The sequence below is a fragment of the Ambystoma mexicanum genome, chromosome 1q (assembly GCF_040938575.1).
Source record: "Ambystoma mexicanum isolate Mex_15411 chromosome 1q, UKY_AmexF1_1, whole genome shotgun sequence".
Lineage (NCBI taxonomy): Eukaryota > Metazoa > Chordata > Amphibia > Caudata > Ambystomatidae > Ambystoma > Ambystoma mexicanum.
In genome coordinates this window covers 1,206,010,613-1,206,024,250 of record NC_090922.1, presented here as the reverse complement: position 1 = coordinate 1,206,024,250, position 13,638 = coordinate 1,206,010,613, and the positions used below count along the sequence as shown (strand labels likewise).

The following is a 13,638-nucleotide window of genomic DNA, read 5'->3' as shown; positions in this document are numbered from 1 at the left end:
GCCGCCGGCGCCCGCGAGGCCTGGAACGCAAGCCTGATTGTAGCCGGGCGCCGGCGGACCCAGAGCGAGACTTGAGCAGCAAGCTGCTCCAATCCTGGGCAACCGCTCCACGGCGCACGCGCGGGACCGTGACCGTGGTCTCCCGCGCATGCGCCGAGGAGCTGCAGCCCAGGTCCCCGGAGCTCTCTCTCCGGCGCCTCCCCAAGCGTGAAAGCGCAAATAGAGGCGCCAGGAAGGAAGAGCGTGAGTAGCGAACCCCGGTCTCCCGGTAAGCGTGACAAATATTGCAACACATCATGTTCAATCGTTAGACCAAGAAAGGAGTATTTGGCTTTGTTTGACTCTGCCGACCCTTGTAGATCGAACAAAATTGACTTGGTTCTATTGACTTTGAATCCCGATATTTGGCCGTACTCCTCAAGGAAGTGCATAGCTCTAGGGATTTACGTTTTCGGGTTGGCTACATGCAAGAGTATGTCATCGGCATACAATGCCACTTTATACTAAGTCTGGTCTAATTGCATTTCATCCAACTGGGTATCTTTTCTCATCTTTTGTGGCAATGGCTCCAATGAAAGGGCGAAGAGGATGGCCGAGAGGGGGAATCCCTGCCTAGTACCCCGTTTTAGTTCAAACCACCTAGAGTATGCCCCATTTACAAATACTGAGGCTTTTGGTGCTGTATAAACTGCCTGAATCCCCCTTCTGAATTTAGGCCCTATCCCAACCTGGATGGGGGCACCTGGGGGGTGGGAGTGGGACACCAACTGGCGAGATGTGGTTTGACAGATCCCCTGGGACTAGCTAGAGAGACACCTTCAGGTTTCTCACAACTGGTACTGGGTTCTTCTGACCTCCAATCATCAATGCCACCGATCTTTCCGCATCTGCTTTTCTCTAAACTGACTAACACCACTTTCCCCACCCACTTTCCTTTACTGAGCCAAATGCAGGGAGGCCAACATTATTGGGAGAAGGGTACTTTATTAGACCACTTAGCTAACATTACCCTAACTTACATACATCTTCCCATTAAACAATGGCACTCACACTATACACACACACACTTCAAACTCAAACTGTGTATATACCAACCCACTGCACATACACACTGGCCTCAACATACTGCTCTTATATTGACCACCGGCACAAAAATTCCAAATAAAATCACACACTGTTTAGGACCCCACACAGTGCTCATTCACCCTTACATTGCACACACACCCTCACAATGCACAGGCACTGTGACAATGCACTTGCACCCTCAAACTGTACACACACGCCTACACTGTAAACACATGTTCACATTGCACGTACACCAACATACCATAGAAGTGCCGACAAACTGTGCATATACCCAGAACCTGCACATGCACTCTCATGCTGCACATGAAGCCCCATAATATATGTGCACCCGCACACTGAACAAACATGCTTGCAATATACATAAACCCTCATACTGCACATAACACCCACACACTCCACTTGCACCCTCTTGCTGCAAATTCAGTCATGCATCAAAATAAAGTGGCTATACAAAAGCCCTTCCAGTTGTCTAACCAGTTAAAGCAGTCAAAGAGTCAAATCTAATGACTTTGACAGTGCTTCTTAGCTATGATGCTAAAGACTGTGCTTATAGCATCCATGGCTGAAACACTCTAGGTGACCGGAGCTGGGATGTTCATGTTTTCATATTTTACCAAACAAATTTTATTAGTGAATTTAAATAGGCCTGGTATGATTCTGTCTTCCTCAAAAATTATAAATGTAAGTATTTGGTTTTTAATAATTTTTTTCAGTTTGGGGGCCACCAACAGCATTTGTGGAATTACATGCACTTATGATGATTTTCAAAATCCTCTTTTAGGAGCAAGCGAAGTTTATGACCGGAACAATTAGTAACCTATGCCATCACATGTTCTCCATGTTAATGCCTATTCACAAAACAAAAATATTTGTGGAATAAGAATGGACCAATCGTGCCTATGTTATGAGGTTAAGCATGTATGCAAAACCATACGCAGTCGTATGGTAATGATTTAACGTGGGTGTTTTGGTGGGACAGTGAAGGAGATGTTTTTTTAAAATGTAAATCTTTTTATTGATAAATACAAACAGCCCATATAGACCGGGCAAACAGAGAAAAGGGAGAAAACCCTGATAGGGTAACTCAAGTACATCATGTTCAACAGGCCTGGCCAACGGTCCGTGTAGACCAATTCAAGGTTTCCCCACCCCACCACTCCACCCTCCCACTGAGGAGAGAAAAGACCCCCGCCCGAAGTAACACAAAACTAACACAGAAAAAGAGAAGAAAAAAAAAGCCCGGGGGTGGGAGGGGGGGGGGGATAGGAATGGCTCACAAATCAATTGAACATCAGTTTTACCACCCCAGAATGTGCTCCAATGGCAGCTTGCAAGATGTACATTCATGTCATAACAATGGGACGTAGTGAATGAGATGTGTGAACAGGAAATAGTATGCTCCCACATGATGCAACTTACCCTGTATTCACAAAAGTTCAAAACTTTCATGAACAAACTTAATTTACACACAGATAGTCAAGGTTGAACTTCAGCAAGAAACTCAACACCCTTCTCTCCAAGCAACACCTCATCGCTGCTTGGCCTCTGATAACACCTCTTCCCATGGTCACCCTGCATGCTCCCCTAGCTCCCCCTGTCCTTCACACTGTGTTTCCTGCAAGCTGGGTGTGTGCCATGTGAATCCCACACATGCATACATCAGCAATTGGGGTGCCCCGTCGGTGTCAGCAAGTGCTATCTCTGCAATTTACTTGTTCTTAGAATTTTGGGCATCATGTGCTTGTTAGTCGACAACTACCACTCCTGTGTGGAATAATAGCATGCCACACAAGATATTCAATGTGAAAGTAGTGAGTTCCACACCTGGGTGCTTGGATCTATCTAGATTATATTTGTGATGGAAGTTAAATGACATGCGTTTCACATCTTTTAATGCCCTTTCTCAAAGCAAGTGCCAGGTTTAAGTATCATGTAAATTGTGCTACAGTACCAGAAAAATAACTAGAAACATGGGTTGCTAGTGAGTGATGTGGGGTCATCCGCTCTGTGGAATATGTGTGGAGGACAATGAAACATTCCAATGGCACATTCTGAAAGGTTATGCAGGGAGAGTGGGAAGAGATGCCTTGTGAAGCAACATATATGAATGCAATTGCTAATTGGAACTTTAATGCGCAGTGTAAGGTCTTGGGCCTCATTCCGAGATTGGAGGTAGCCATGGCGGCCTCCAATAAGGGTACTGAGTCGGCCCTCATTCAATGGGGACTTACCGGTCTATTCGGACCTTTGCGGGACCGGTAAGTCCCCATTGAAAATACCATTACCCCATAGGGCTCAATGGGAATGGGGGAAGGTGCAAATAATGGTACCGCAATTTGCGGTAACGTTATTTGCTCCCTGGACCCTTTGCGGCTCCCGCTAAGGCCGCCTGGTAAAACTAGGTGGCCTTAGCGAGACCCGCAAAGGGACCTCGGAATAGGGCGCAAGGGATTACCGACACCGGTGTGCTTACCGGTGCCCGTAATCCCTTTGTGCCAGCCTCGGAATGAGGCCCCTTGAGTTGATTAAGGTGGTGTGCTAGAAGCATGGTTATAACTTTATACAGTAGGTATTTAATGCTCGGGTGATATTAATAATATTATTTGTTAAGCATCTTGGTTTGGATAATTGTTGCAAAATAAGTGACTTAAAACTATGTGAAGCTACTTTGATTTTAGTACATGCTTAAAAATGCGAGTATATAATATCTTATACAAATACTTATGCAGTTAGATATCAAACTGTCATGCAGTAGTGGGCATGAGTAGTATTAGGGTTATGTGATCTACTAACATTAGCACCACTTAGTAACGGCCACCACAAAAGCACTATGGTCAGCCTTACTAACAAGAGATAACATGGGACCTCACTAAATGCTCTGTCCTTGCACATGGACAAGATGGCACACATCTATGGAATCTAGGTGATAAACTCCACAAGACATGCCTTTCAACTCACATGCTTTAGGCAGGTGTCACCCACCTTGGAATTAATTAATTCACCGACCAAGCCTCATACTCGTCTATTCATTTCAATCGGATCTCACCTGCCCAAAACAAGTTTCTTCTTTTTCACCCGCCGTGGTGAATCTAAAGGTTGAGCGGTATGACGGGACACTGCCTCACGTAGACTTCAGCAGTGTCCATACATGCAGACACTTAGCACTTACTGGCTATACCTTACACATAACATACACCTACCTTTCCGGTCAATAACAAGGACGTTTTGTTATAAGTCATCCTCTAAACAACCACCCACCATCCCTAAGTAACACTCGATCAGCTCCAGCATTTTTATATACATAATCCTGCAAACAAAATCTACTCGTCTACACTCTGTGGAAGAACATACCACCCGCGCCCCTTCTGTTATTACCCTGTCTGGTATGCTGAGTGCAAAGTGCTCACTGGATAATGTAATTCACTCTAAAGCTGAGAGAGATTTGTTTTATACCAGGAAGGCCTTCTGGGAGTGCAATGAAAAATCTGGAGTTTTATTGGCTAATAGTAGTAATGGTAGTGGGACGGTTTTGAGGAGAAATTAAGACATTTGTGCTGCATTTCGAGAGTTGTATCCGTCATTATATTGTGATGACGGGCATATAGATGATGATAAGGTGTCTCTGAAGTCCTTGAGCGGACTGATATCCCCAAGTTATATGATGGTGACAGACTTTGGGGGTCATTCCGAGTTGGGCGGTAAGGGTTTACGGGCACCGGTAAGGATGCCGGTGCCGGTAAACCCTTAATGCCATACTCCGAGGTCCCTTAGCAAGTCCCAGCAGGAACGGCTGGTCTGACCAGCCATTCTCTGTGGGTCCCGTTAAGGGATCTTGGAGCTAATAACGGAGTTCGGCAGAGTTCAGTCTGCAGGAGACCCTTGACAAGTGAGGAGCTGCAGCGACGGACTTTCCTACTGGCGTTCTTTTTTTCCTGTTGATCCTGGCGTTGGTGTGGCTTTAAGGAAAAAAAGCCCAACCGACCATAAAAACTACGGGAACGTGCGGAGCGCGCGCGGAGTTCGGCAGAGTTCAGTCTGCAGGAGACCCTTGACAAGTGAGGAGCTGCAGCGACGGACTTTCCTACTGGCGTTCTTTTTTTCCTGTTGATCCTGGCGTTGGTGTGGCTTTAAGGAAAAAAAGCCCAACCGACCATAAAAACTACGGGAACGCGCGGAGCGCGCGCGGAGTTCGGCAGAGTTCAGTCTGCAGGAGACCCTTGACAAGTGAGGAGCTGCAGCGACGGACTTTCCTACTGGCGTTCTTTTTTTCCTGTTGATCCTGGCGTTGGTGTGGCTTTAAGGAAAAAAAGCCCAACCGACCATAAAAACTACGGGAACGCGCGGAGCGCGCGCGGAGTTCGGCAGAGTTCAGTCTGCAGGAGACCCTTGACAAGTGAGGAGCTGCAGCGACGGACTTTCCTACTGGCGTTCTTTTTTTCCTGTTGATCCTGGCGTTGGTGTGGCTTTAAGGAAAAAAAGCCCAACCGACCATAAAAACTATGGGAACGCGCGGAGCGCGCGCGGAGTTCGGCAGAGTTCAGTCTGCAGGAGAGGAGAGGAGAGGTGAGTTGGATCATGCAAGATGTCGGCCCACAAACGCGCCTAAAAGCGAAAAACAACAGGGGTAAAACCCAGGAATTAGCTCCCCCTACCATGATATTGGAGCCTTCCAACTCCAGTATAAACTATACCGACCCGTATGAGCTGCCCACAATCATGCAAATACCTAGCTCACCTGTCTTAACAAACAGAAACCCCTACGGTAACCCTCCAGTTTCGCCCACTCCAGACTCATATACAACATGCACTCCTACGCAAGCTCTTAGTCAGATGCTAAATGACAATTCGATGTCTTTTGATAGAGTACAATCAAACAAGACACTTAGAGAGAAAGAAGCAAAAGAGGGGAGGGGTGAACCAAACACTGAGAAGATACAGAGGCTCTCGACATTAGTGATTGCGAGTTTGAACACCTGGACCGTTGATAAGCTATCAAGTAAATCCACTGGTCCTAAACAGTCAAATGACCTAACTCCTTCAAACCCTGCGAGAATCACAGACCAACCTGTAAAAGACAATTGCGCGAGCGCACAACAAGCGTCTCGAGTAGAAACGCAATTAGACATGGACCAATCTCAAGAAACAAACAATGACATGAGGTGCGTTGACCTGGCAACATCCAATGAAAAAATTCACCTAGATAAAACTGTCTCACCACGACCCTCTAGGTTGGATAAATCAGACAGAGAATTGCTGGAAGTCTCAATTGCCCTGTCTCCGCTGACACGACCAAATGGAAGCACCCAGGAGGTGCGAAAATCAGCAAATATAAATGGCCATCATATAAGAGGTGTCACATACGCTGACGATATAGTCTTAGCCGACCAAACGCAGATTGGCCTACAAAGGCTGCTAACAGCGCTTGACAATTACATGCGCAAAAATAAACTGCAAATCAATACAGCAAAGACCAAGATTATGTCAATTGGTTCGACGGCAGGAAAAAGGAATAACAAGTTCAAATGGTCAATTGCAGCGGAAAATATAGAAAAAACAAAAGAAATACGATATTTGGGCATCTTATTTAACACATCAATAAGAGAATGGGCATGGTCAAAAGATCTAATACAGCGGACCCTGACATTTGCACAACAAGCCACAAAATTGCATAGACTATACGGGAAATTTACGATGCTACCCGTACGGGAATTCTACCAACTAAAGGTAACACCGGCACTAACGTATGGCGCAGAATCCGCTTGGAATCTACACCACAGAATATGGCCGTACCTAGAAGGCAAATTTTGGAGAAAGGTCTTGAGGCTACCAACTTACATCTCGATAATCAAAATTCGAAACGAGCTAGCACTAGACTCCCTGCAAGGAGCAGTCCTATGGAAATCAATTTCACTCCTAAGGAAAATTAATCTAAACCCTCCAGAACCAGCGTATGAAATTTTTAAAAACTGCCATAGTGAGCACACGCGTTCTCTGATAAATGATTGGAAAGAAAGCGTCAAAAAAATACTAGTCAGTGCAGATATCACCCTAGACACGTTGATAAATCGCCCTGAAACTGCAAAAAAAAAAATAAAACAATGGCAATGGATTTTAAACACAGATAGATACAATAACTTAACATCTGCATTATACCTAGGTCCAGCTGCAAATGGGCTAGACTTAATACCGGCGTACATAAAACAATTCCCATCAAGATACCATCGCGACAGCTTTATGAAATTGCGTCTAAACGCCTGCAGAACAAAAGATCAATTATTCAGAATACACGCCAAGGATATAGGTGACAACCTATGTAGAGTATGTAAACACGAAGTTGAAACCACCAAACATTTAGTAATCGAATGTGCAGACCTTAAAAGCCAACGAACAGTACACCTAGGGAAATACGCCCCGAAGAACTCAAACATGGAAGATTGGTGGTTTTATATCCTTAGTGGGAAAAATGTACCGCTGACATGTCGAATAATTGACTATTTGGATGAAATCTTGAAAGATGATGTCGAAGGAGATGTTGGAAACAAAAGACAATGATAGAGTCTGTGACAAGTGATTGTGCCTTGTATCCTGTGGTAAAATCTGCGAGAAGAGTGTTTTTCTTTTGTTTTAAAAAGTTTGTAAATCAAACTATAAAATTACAAAAAAAAATTAAATAAATAAATAAATAAATAACGGGCCCGCAGTTTGCGGGCCCGTTATTAGCGCCTTACCCATTCCCATTGAGCCCTATGGGGGCTCAAATGGGAATGGGAAATGGTTTACTGAATGGGGAATTACCGGGTCCTCCAAAGTCGGAATGACCCGGTAAATCCCCATTCAGTCAGACCGGACACGGACCCGGGTTTGGAGGCAACCATGGCACTAATAGCGCCACGGCTTCCTCCAAACTCTTAATGACCCCCTTTGTCTGGATAGCGACATTATGGTACAGGAGAATATGGATTCTATGGGGTTGATCTTGCCTGGTAAATATCCAGGGCCAGATGGGTTCCCAATTGAGTTCTATGCTGCATTTAGCTCCTCTCTTGCACCATTCTTGGTTAGACTTTTTACAGAGGATGCAAACGGGTGGCAAATTCCATGAGGACTGCAGTGATCTCTGTGATCCCGAAGCTCTGTAAAGATCACTCAATTCGCGGCAACCATAGGCCCATATCTCTGTTGAATGCAGATGTCAAGCTTTTAGCAAAGATTTATGCAGCAAGAATTAACCCTTTATTGTCAAAACTGGTTCACTGAAATCAGACAGGTTTTATCTTTGGTAGAAATAGTTACGACAACCAAAGGTAACTACTGGATGTTGTGCATCCTAAGGGTAACTCTCCAGATCGCTATGCTGTGGTGAATAGTGATGCAGAAAAAGCATTCGACAGGGTTAGCTGGACATTCCTTATACAAGAATTGACCAGGGTGAATTTTGCACCTCATTTTTAAAAACGCTTTAATGCCCTATATAATGATGCTGAAGCTAGAGTTATGGTAAATGGTTTTCTATCGGAGTGTTTTTATATTCATTGAGGTGCGAGACAGGACTGTCCCTTATCTCCTCTTTTATTTGAACTTTTTATTGAACCCTTCGCCATCACTAGTTGTGAAAATGCAGATATTAAGGGTATTTTGATGGACAACTGCATCTCTAAAGTCCTCCTATATGCAGACGACCTTCTAGTTTTATTTTCTTATCCCGAGTCTTCGTTTAAGGAATTAGTATTGACTATACAGACATTTGCCTAAGTGCCAGATTATAAAATTAATGTTTCTAAAACATTGGTCTTTCCAGTCTCAATCTCATGTCACAGAGGACTTCTTTGAGTAGAGTGAGTAGGGGCAGAAAATGTTTTCAAGTACTTGGGTATACAAATGTTTAGGTGAATTTGTACCTTATTAGCTTATAACATCTGAATGAAACTCCCAAAGATAGCTGTACTATGCTTGTAGTGGAGAGGGTTGAATCTGACCTAGTGGAAAAAGGTCAGTGGGCCGCATTATGGGCGTCATTATGAGTTTGGAGGTAGCCATGGCTGCCTCCAAACCCGGATCCGGGTCCGGTCTGGCTGAATGGGGACTTACCGGGACATTCCGACCTATGCGGACCCGGTAAATCCCCATTCAGTTAACCATTCCCCATTCCCATTTGAGCCCCCATAGGGCTCAATGGGAATGGGGAAGGTGCTAATAACGAGCCCGCAAATTGCGAGCCCGTTATTAGCTCCAAGGTCCCTTAACGGGACACGCAGAAAACGGCTGGTCAGACCAGCTGTTCCTGCCGGGACCCGCTAAGGGACCTTGGAATAGGGCGGTAAGGGTTTACCGGCACCGGCATCATTACCGGTGACCCTTAACCCTTACCACCGAACTCGTAATGACACCCTATGACATCGGCGGTAGCCGTGCCTGTAATACAGGCACAGCTGCTGCTGGTGTCATTTTTTTTTCCGGCACCTGCAAATGGGCAATTACAGAGTCATTACGGCCCTGCCTGACCCGGTAATTGCTCATTTGCGCGAGCCGGAAAAAAGATGCTCACATTCCCATTCGGCCCCATAGGGCTGAATGGGAATGGGGAGGTCGGATGCACCGGCACCGTTTGGTGCCGGTGCATCCAACATGCTCTGCTCGCGGGTGCCTTTCTGCCCGCCAGGTCCGACCTGGCAGGCAGAAAGGCACCCGCGAGCACAACTCGTAGTTTGCTGGTCCTGGAATTACGGTACCGGTATGCTTACCTGTCCCGTAGTTCCCGGAACGGCAAACTTATGATGCGGTCCAATGTAATTAAGATGTCCCTGCTTCCTAAACTGCTTTATGTTTTCAGTATGCTCCCTCTTCTTCTGACAGGAGAGTTACTTCGAGATATGGATGTAATTTTCCGGCACTTTCTATGGGGAGAGGATGAGTGATCAAAGAGCCCTAAAGATGTACTTATGAAACTTCTACGCTCGGGTGGGTTTTGGCTTCCCTAATGTTGCTTTGTATCATAGAGCCTTCACCATGCGCACCATACATTTTTGGTTGAGGGAAGACGCTGCTAGCTGCCGAACCAGAAATTGTTAGAGAAAGCTTCTGTTCACCAGGTCCCCCTAGACTGCCTTCTTAGTATGGATAACAAATTGGCTACTGACCAGACACCACCTTTTGCTAGATACATTTTAAAGGACTGGAAAAAGTGTTGCTAGAATTCCTGCGTAAAATGCCTCCTGAGCTCAGATTCTTTATTTGGAAGAACCCGGCTATTCGATTTGATAACCATACACTTACATGGTCCACTTGGCCATCTGCAGGCATCTGGAAATTGGGCCACATTCATAATAGAGTTTCAATGCTCACATTTCAGTTCCTGAGGTTTAAATATAAGTTGCGTCTGTCAGAGGATCGCCAATAGCGTGTGTTTTTGAGATTCTATTTTCACCCCTGTATGCTTCTTTACATAATGTCCCCCCTATATTATATTTATCCAGGAGTGTGCTGCTTTCAGCTTCATCTGTGTACAAACTTCTCACCCCGGTGGATGCTAATGCTGCTTCTGGTCATGGTAGGGTAATATGGGGTTCAGATTTGGGTTTTGATCTTTCGGATGGTAAATGGAAGTGCATTTGTGCAGGCCCATATAAGTACAGAATCGATCTAGATCTGAGGTTTACTCAACAACGGATCGTGCATTATATTTATTGGACCCTTCGAGAATGAAGCGGTGTAAACTTGTTCACGATAATACATGCTGGGATTATAAATCGAACGTTGGAACAGGTTTGCATATGTTCTTGTATGTCCGAAAATTAAATGATTTTAGGACGATGTATTGCAACGTATGGACCTTGTACTTGATCTTTTTCTCCCTGACACTCTGTTGTTATGTGTGCTGGGATACTTTCCAGTAGGTCTTCGGCTGTCTTTTAGCTTACTCTTTTGGGAGTATAGAGCACTATTGGTGCCAAGAAGCAGATTTTGAAATGTTTTTGAAGTGACTTATCAGATGTTGAAAAACATCTGATAAATACTCTGCCATATGGGATGTTTTCAATGATTCGTACATTTGAAGTATCCCCCCCCCCCTTTTTTCTTTTTCTTTTCTTCCTCTCTTCTTCTTTCTCTTCTTTTTCTGTTATTCTTCTATTTGTAGAAAATTGCTCACAGTTGATAATGTTGTGTTGTTGGTATTATGTTACTTATTTGTTCTGATTTATATTGTTCCTGTTTGCTTCACACTGAAAACTTAATAAAGAAATGTACACCAAAAAGAAATCTACTTCATGTAACGCCAGTGCGCCTCGCCCACCTTCACCAGTGTCATATACTAATGCTGCTCAACCAGCACAGTGTATAATCATGTGTGTCAATCTTTTGTTCCCAAAGATCATACATCTGTAAATTAACCAAAAATATTAAATATATTTCTTGTTCTTTTTGTAGCCTCTTGATCCAAAAGTTGCAAGAGGCAACATTCTTGGCTATAAAGTGTTTCATAAAGCTCACGGAGAAAAAAGGCTCATCAACATATGCAGTGCCTTAGAACTGAAATGCAGGACTCTTGTCCCGCACGCGGTGCACGTCATCTATGTCACTGCATACAATTCGGAAGGAGATTCGAAGCCAGCTCAGATCAGTGCAAATAAGGAACCGAAAGGCTGCTTGGGTAAGTTATCCATATTAACTCTGCAAGTAACAATTCACAACAGATACTTCAGTATACTTCAGAAATGTCGTAACTGCATGATGGAAATCGATGATTGCGACTGAAGACTTTTTTGTGTAATATCCTAATGAGGCTTCCTCCAGCATATGAGGACCATTTTCTAAAACATTTTGTAACTGCCTCACAAAGTCTGCAATGCTTATTGGCATCTTCTAGTTTCCTTAGTAGAAACCTTTGTGAGTCAAGTGCATTTTTTCCTGATCCATAGGCAACGTTTTGCACTGCACGTCATAGTGATACACCTCCTAATTACTGCCACACACCGCCACCCTCCAAGCCAGGTTTCTCAGTTCCATCCATGACACCTCGAGCCAGTCCTGCGTTTTGCTTCCAGCTGCATGCTCAAACTTGAAGTTTCGTGTTTCCCATTGCAAGGGTGGGCCAACAAGTCCCTGGAAAATCCCACACAACTGGCTCAAACATTCCGCATGGAACTGGGAAATTTGGCATATGCGCCACACATCATAAAACACTATATCAAACTCTCACAGCTTGATATTCAGCAGAACCACTATATTGAAGCTCATCACGCGGCACACCTGCCCTGAACTACTTTTAACCTGGTAAAACACAACAACTAACCCCTTCTTCGAGGGGCCATCAAGTAGCTCAAACATCCTATCTGGAGAGATGATACTACTAACCATTGATCTTCTGCCTTTTCTCTCCCTTGGTGCAATTTCTTGTCCCCCTGTTTGACGTAACAACTATGTAGTGTGCAACCACTATGCATAACGAACAATGTAACCAATGTGAATGTTTCAACCATGACATGACGAACACTCTCACCCATGTAAGCTAAAATTGAATATATCCAATCGACCACAACTTCCCACATAAACCCTATTCATAATATACATGCACCATCCACATTCCACTATTGCCCATCACATATCACTATCACCAATATGACTTTGGGACACCACTGCACCGATGTCACCCACACACATTTGTTTGATCACAATGACAAATTGGTCTTCAGTTCCCTTGTCACCTCACGAATTGTCGTGCACAATGTAAAAAATTTACACCGCTTTACGCTTGAACCTACAAAGCCTTGATAAAGACCCCTGTTCAGTCAAAACACATGATGGCACCCTATACGTTAATAAACCAACACTCAAAACCAATTGAGTTGACAAGACTTTTCATTCCTCGTGCTCTATGTATTCAATCGAATTGGACAAACTCTAAGCATTAACTATCAAGTGCCCATGTGAGACATCCTGACAAACAATAAGAGCAGTATGGGGGAGCAATGGACAAATACTGGACACCAAAGAAGAAGTGAACAAATGTTTCATGGAATTCTACCAGCATCTGTATAGAGAGGTCGAAGAGGGGGAGGAGATTGAGGTAAAGGAAACATTGGAGGACATTGGCCTTCCCAAACTAGGGGCAGCGGAGAGGGAGAACCTAGAGGTCCCAATTACGTTAGAGGAACTAGAAGCATTGATCAAGCTTTACCTACCGGTAAGGCTCTGGGGGCGGATGGACTCCCTAGAGAGTTCTACAGGACATACAAGGCGGAGTTGCTCCCCCCTACTAGCTATGTTAAATTAAGCATTAGAGAAGGGGACGCTGCCAGAATCTCTGAGGGAGGCAATTATTATCCTGCTCCTTAAGCTTAATAAACCATGCATGGACTGCGGATCGTACAGACCGCTAGCCATGCTTAATCAAGATAGCAAGATACTAACGGCAGTCCTGGCGAATAGGTTGAAACCGGTTATAAGTAAACTTGTACATCCCGATCAGACCAGTTATATTCCGCACAGAAACATATCCAACAATCTTAGAAGGCTCCATCATGTTATAGAACAAACGGAAAAGGACTCCCAAGA

The 13,638-nt window shown here is 44.5% G+C and overlaps 1 protein-coding gene across 1 annotated transcript in view; it reads left to right on the top strand.

Annotated features, from left to right (window-relative positions):
* Positions 1-13,638, top strand: part of IL23R (interleukin 23 receptor) — a 777,663-nt gene that overhangs the window by 360,877 nt on the left and 403,148 nt on the right. The window contains exon 9 of the mRNA XM_069641944.1: positions 11,512-11,734. Within this exon, the coding sequence (XP_069498045.1) occupies positions 11,512-11,734 (223 nt within the window). The remainder of the gene's footprint in view (positions 1-11,511; positions 11,735-13,638) is intronic.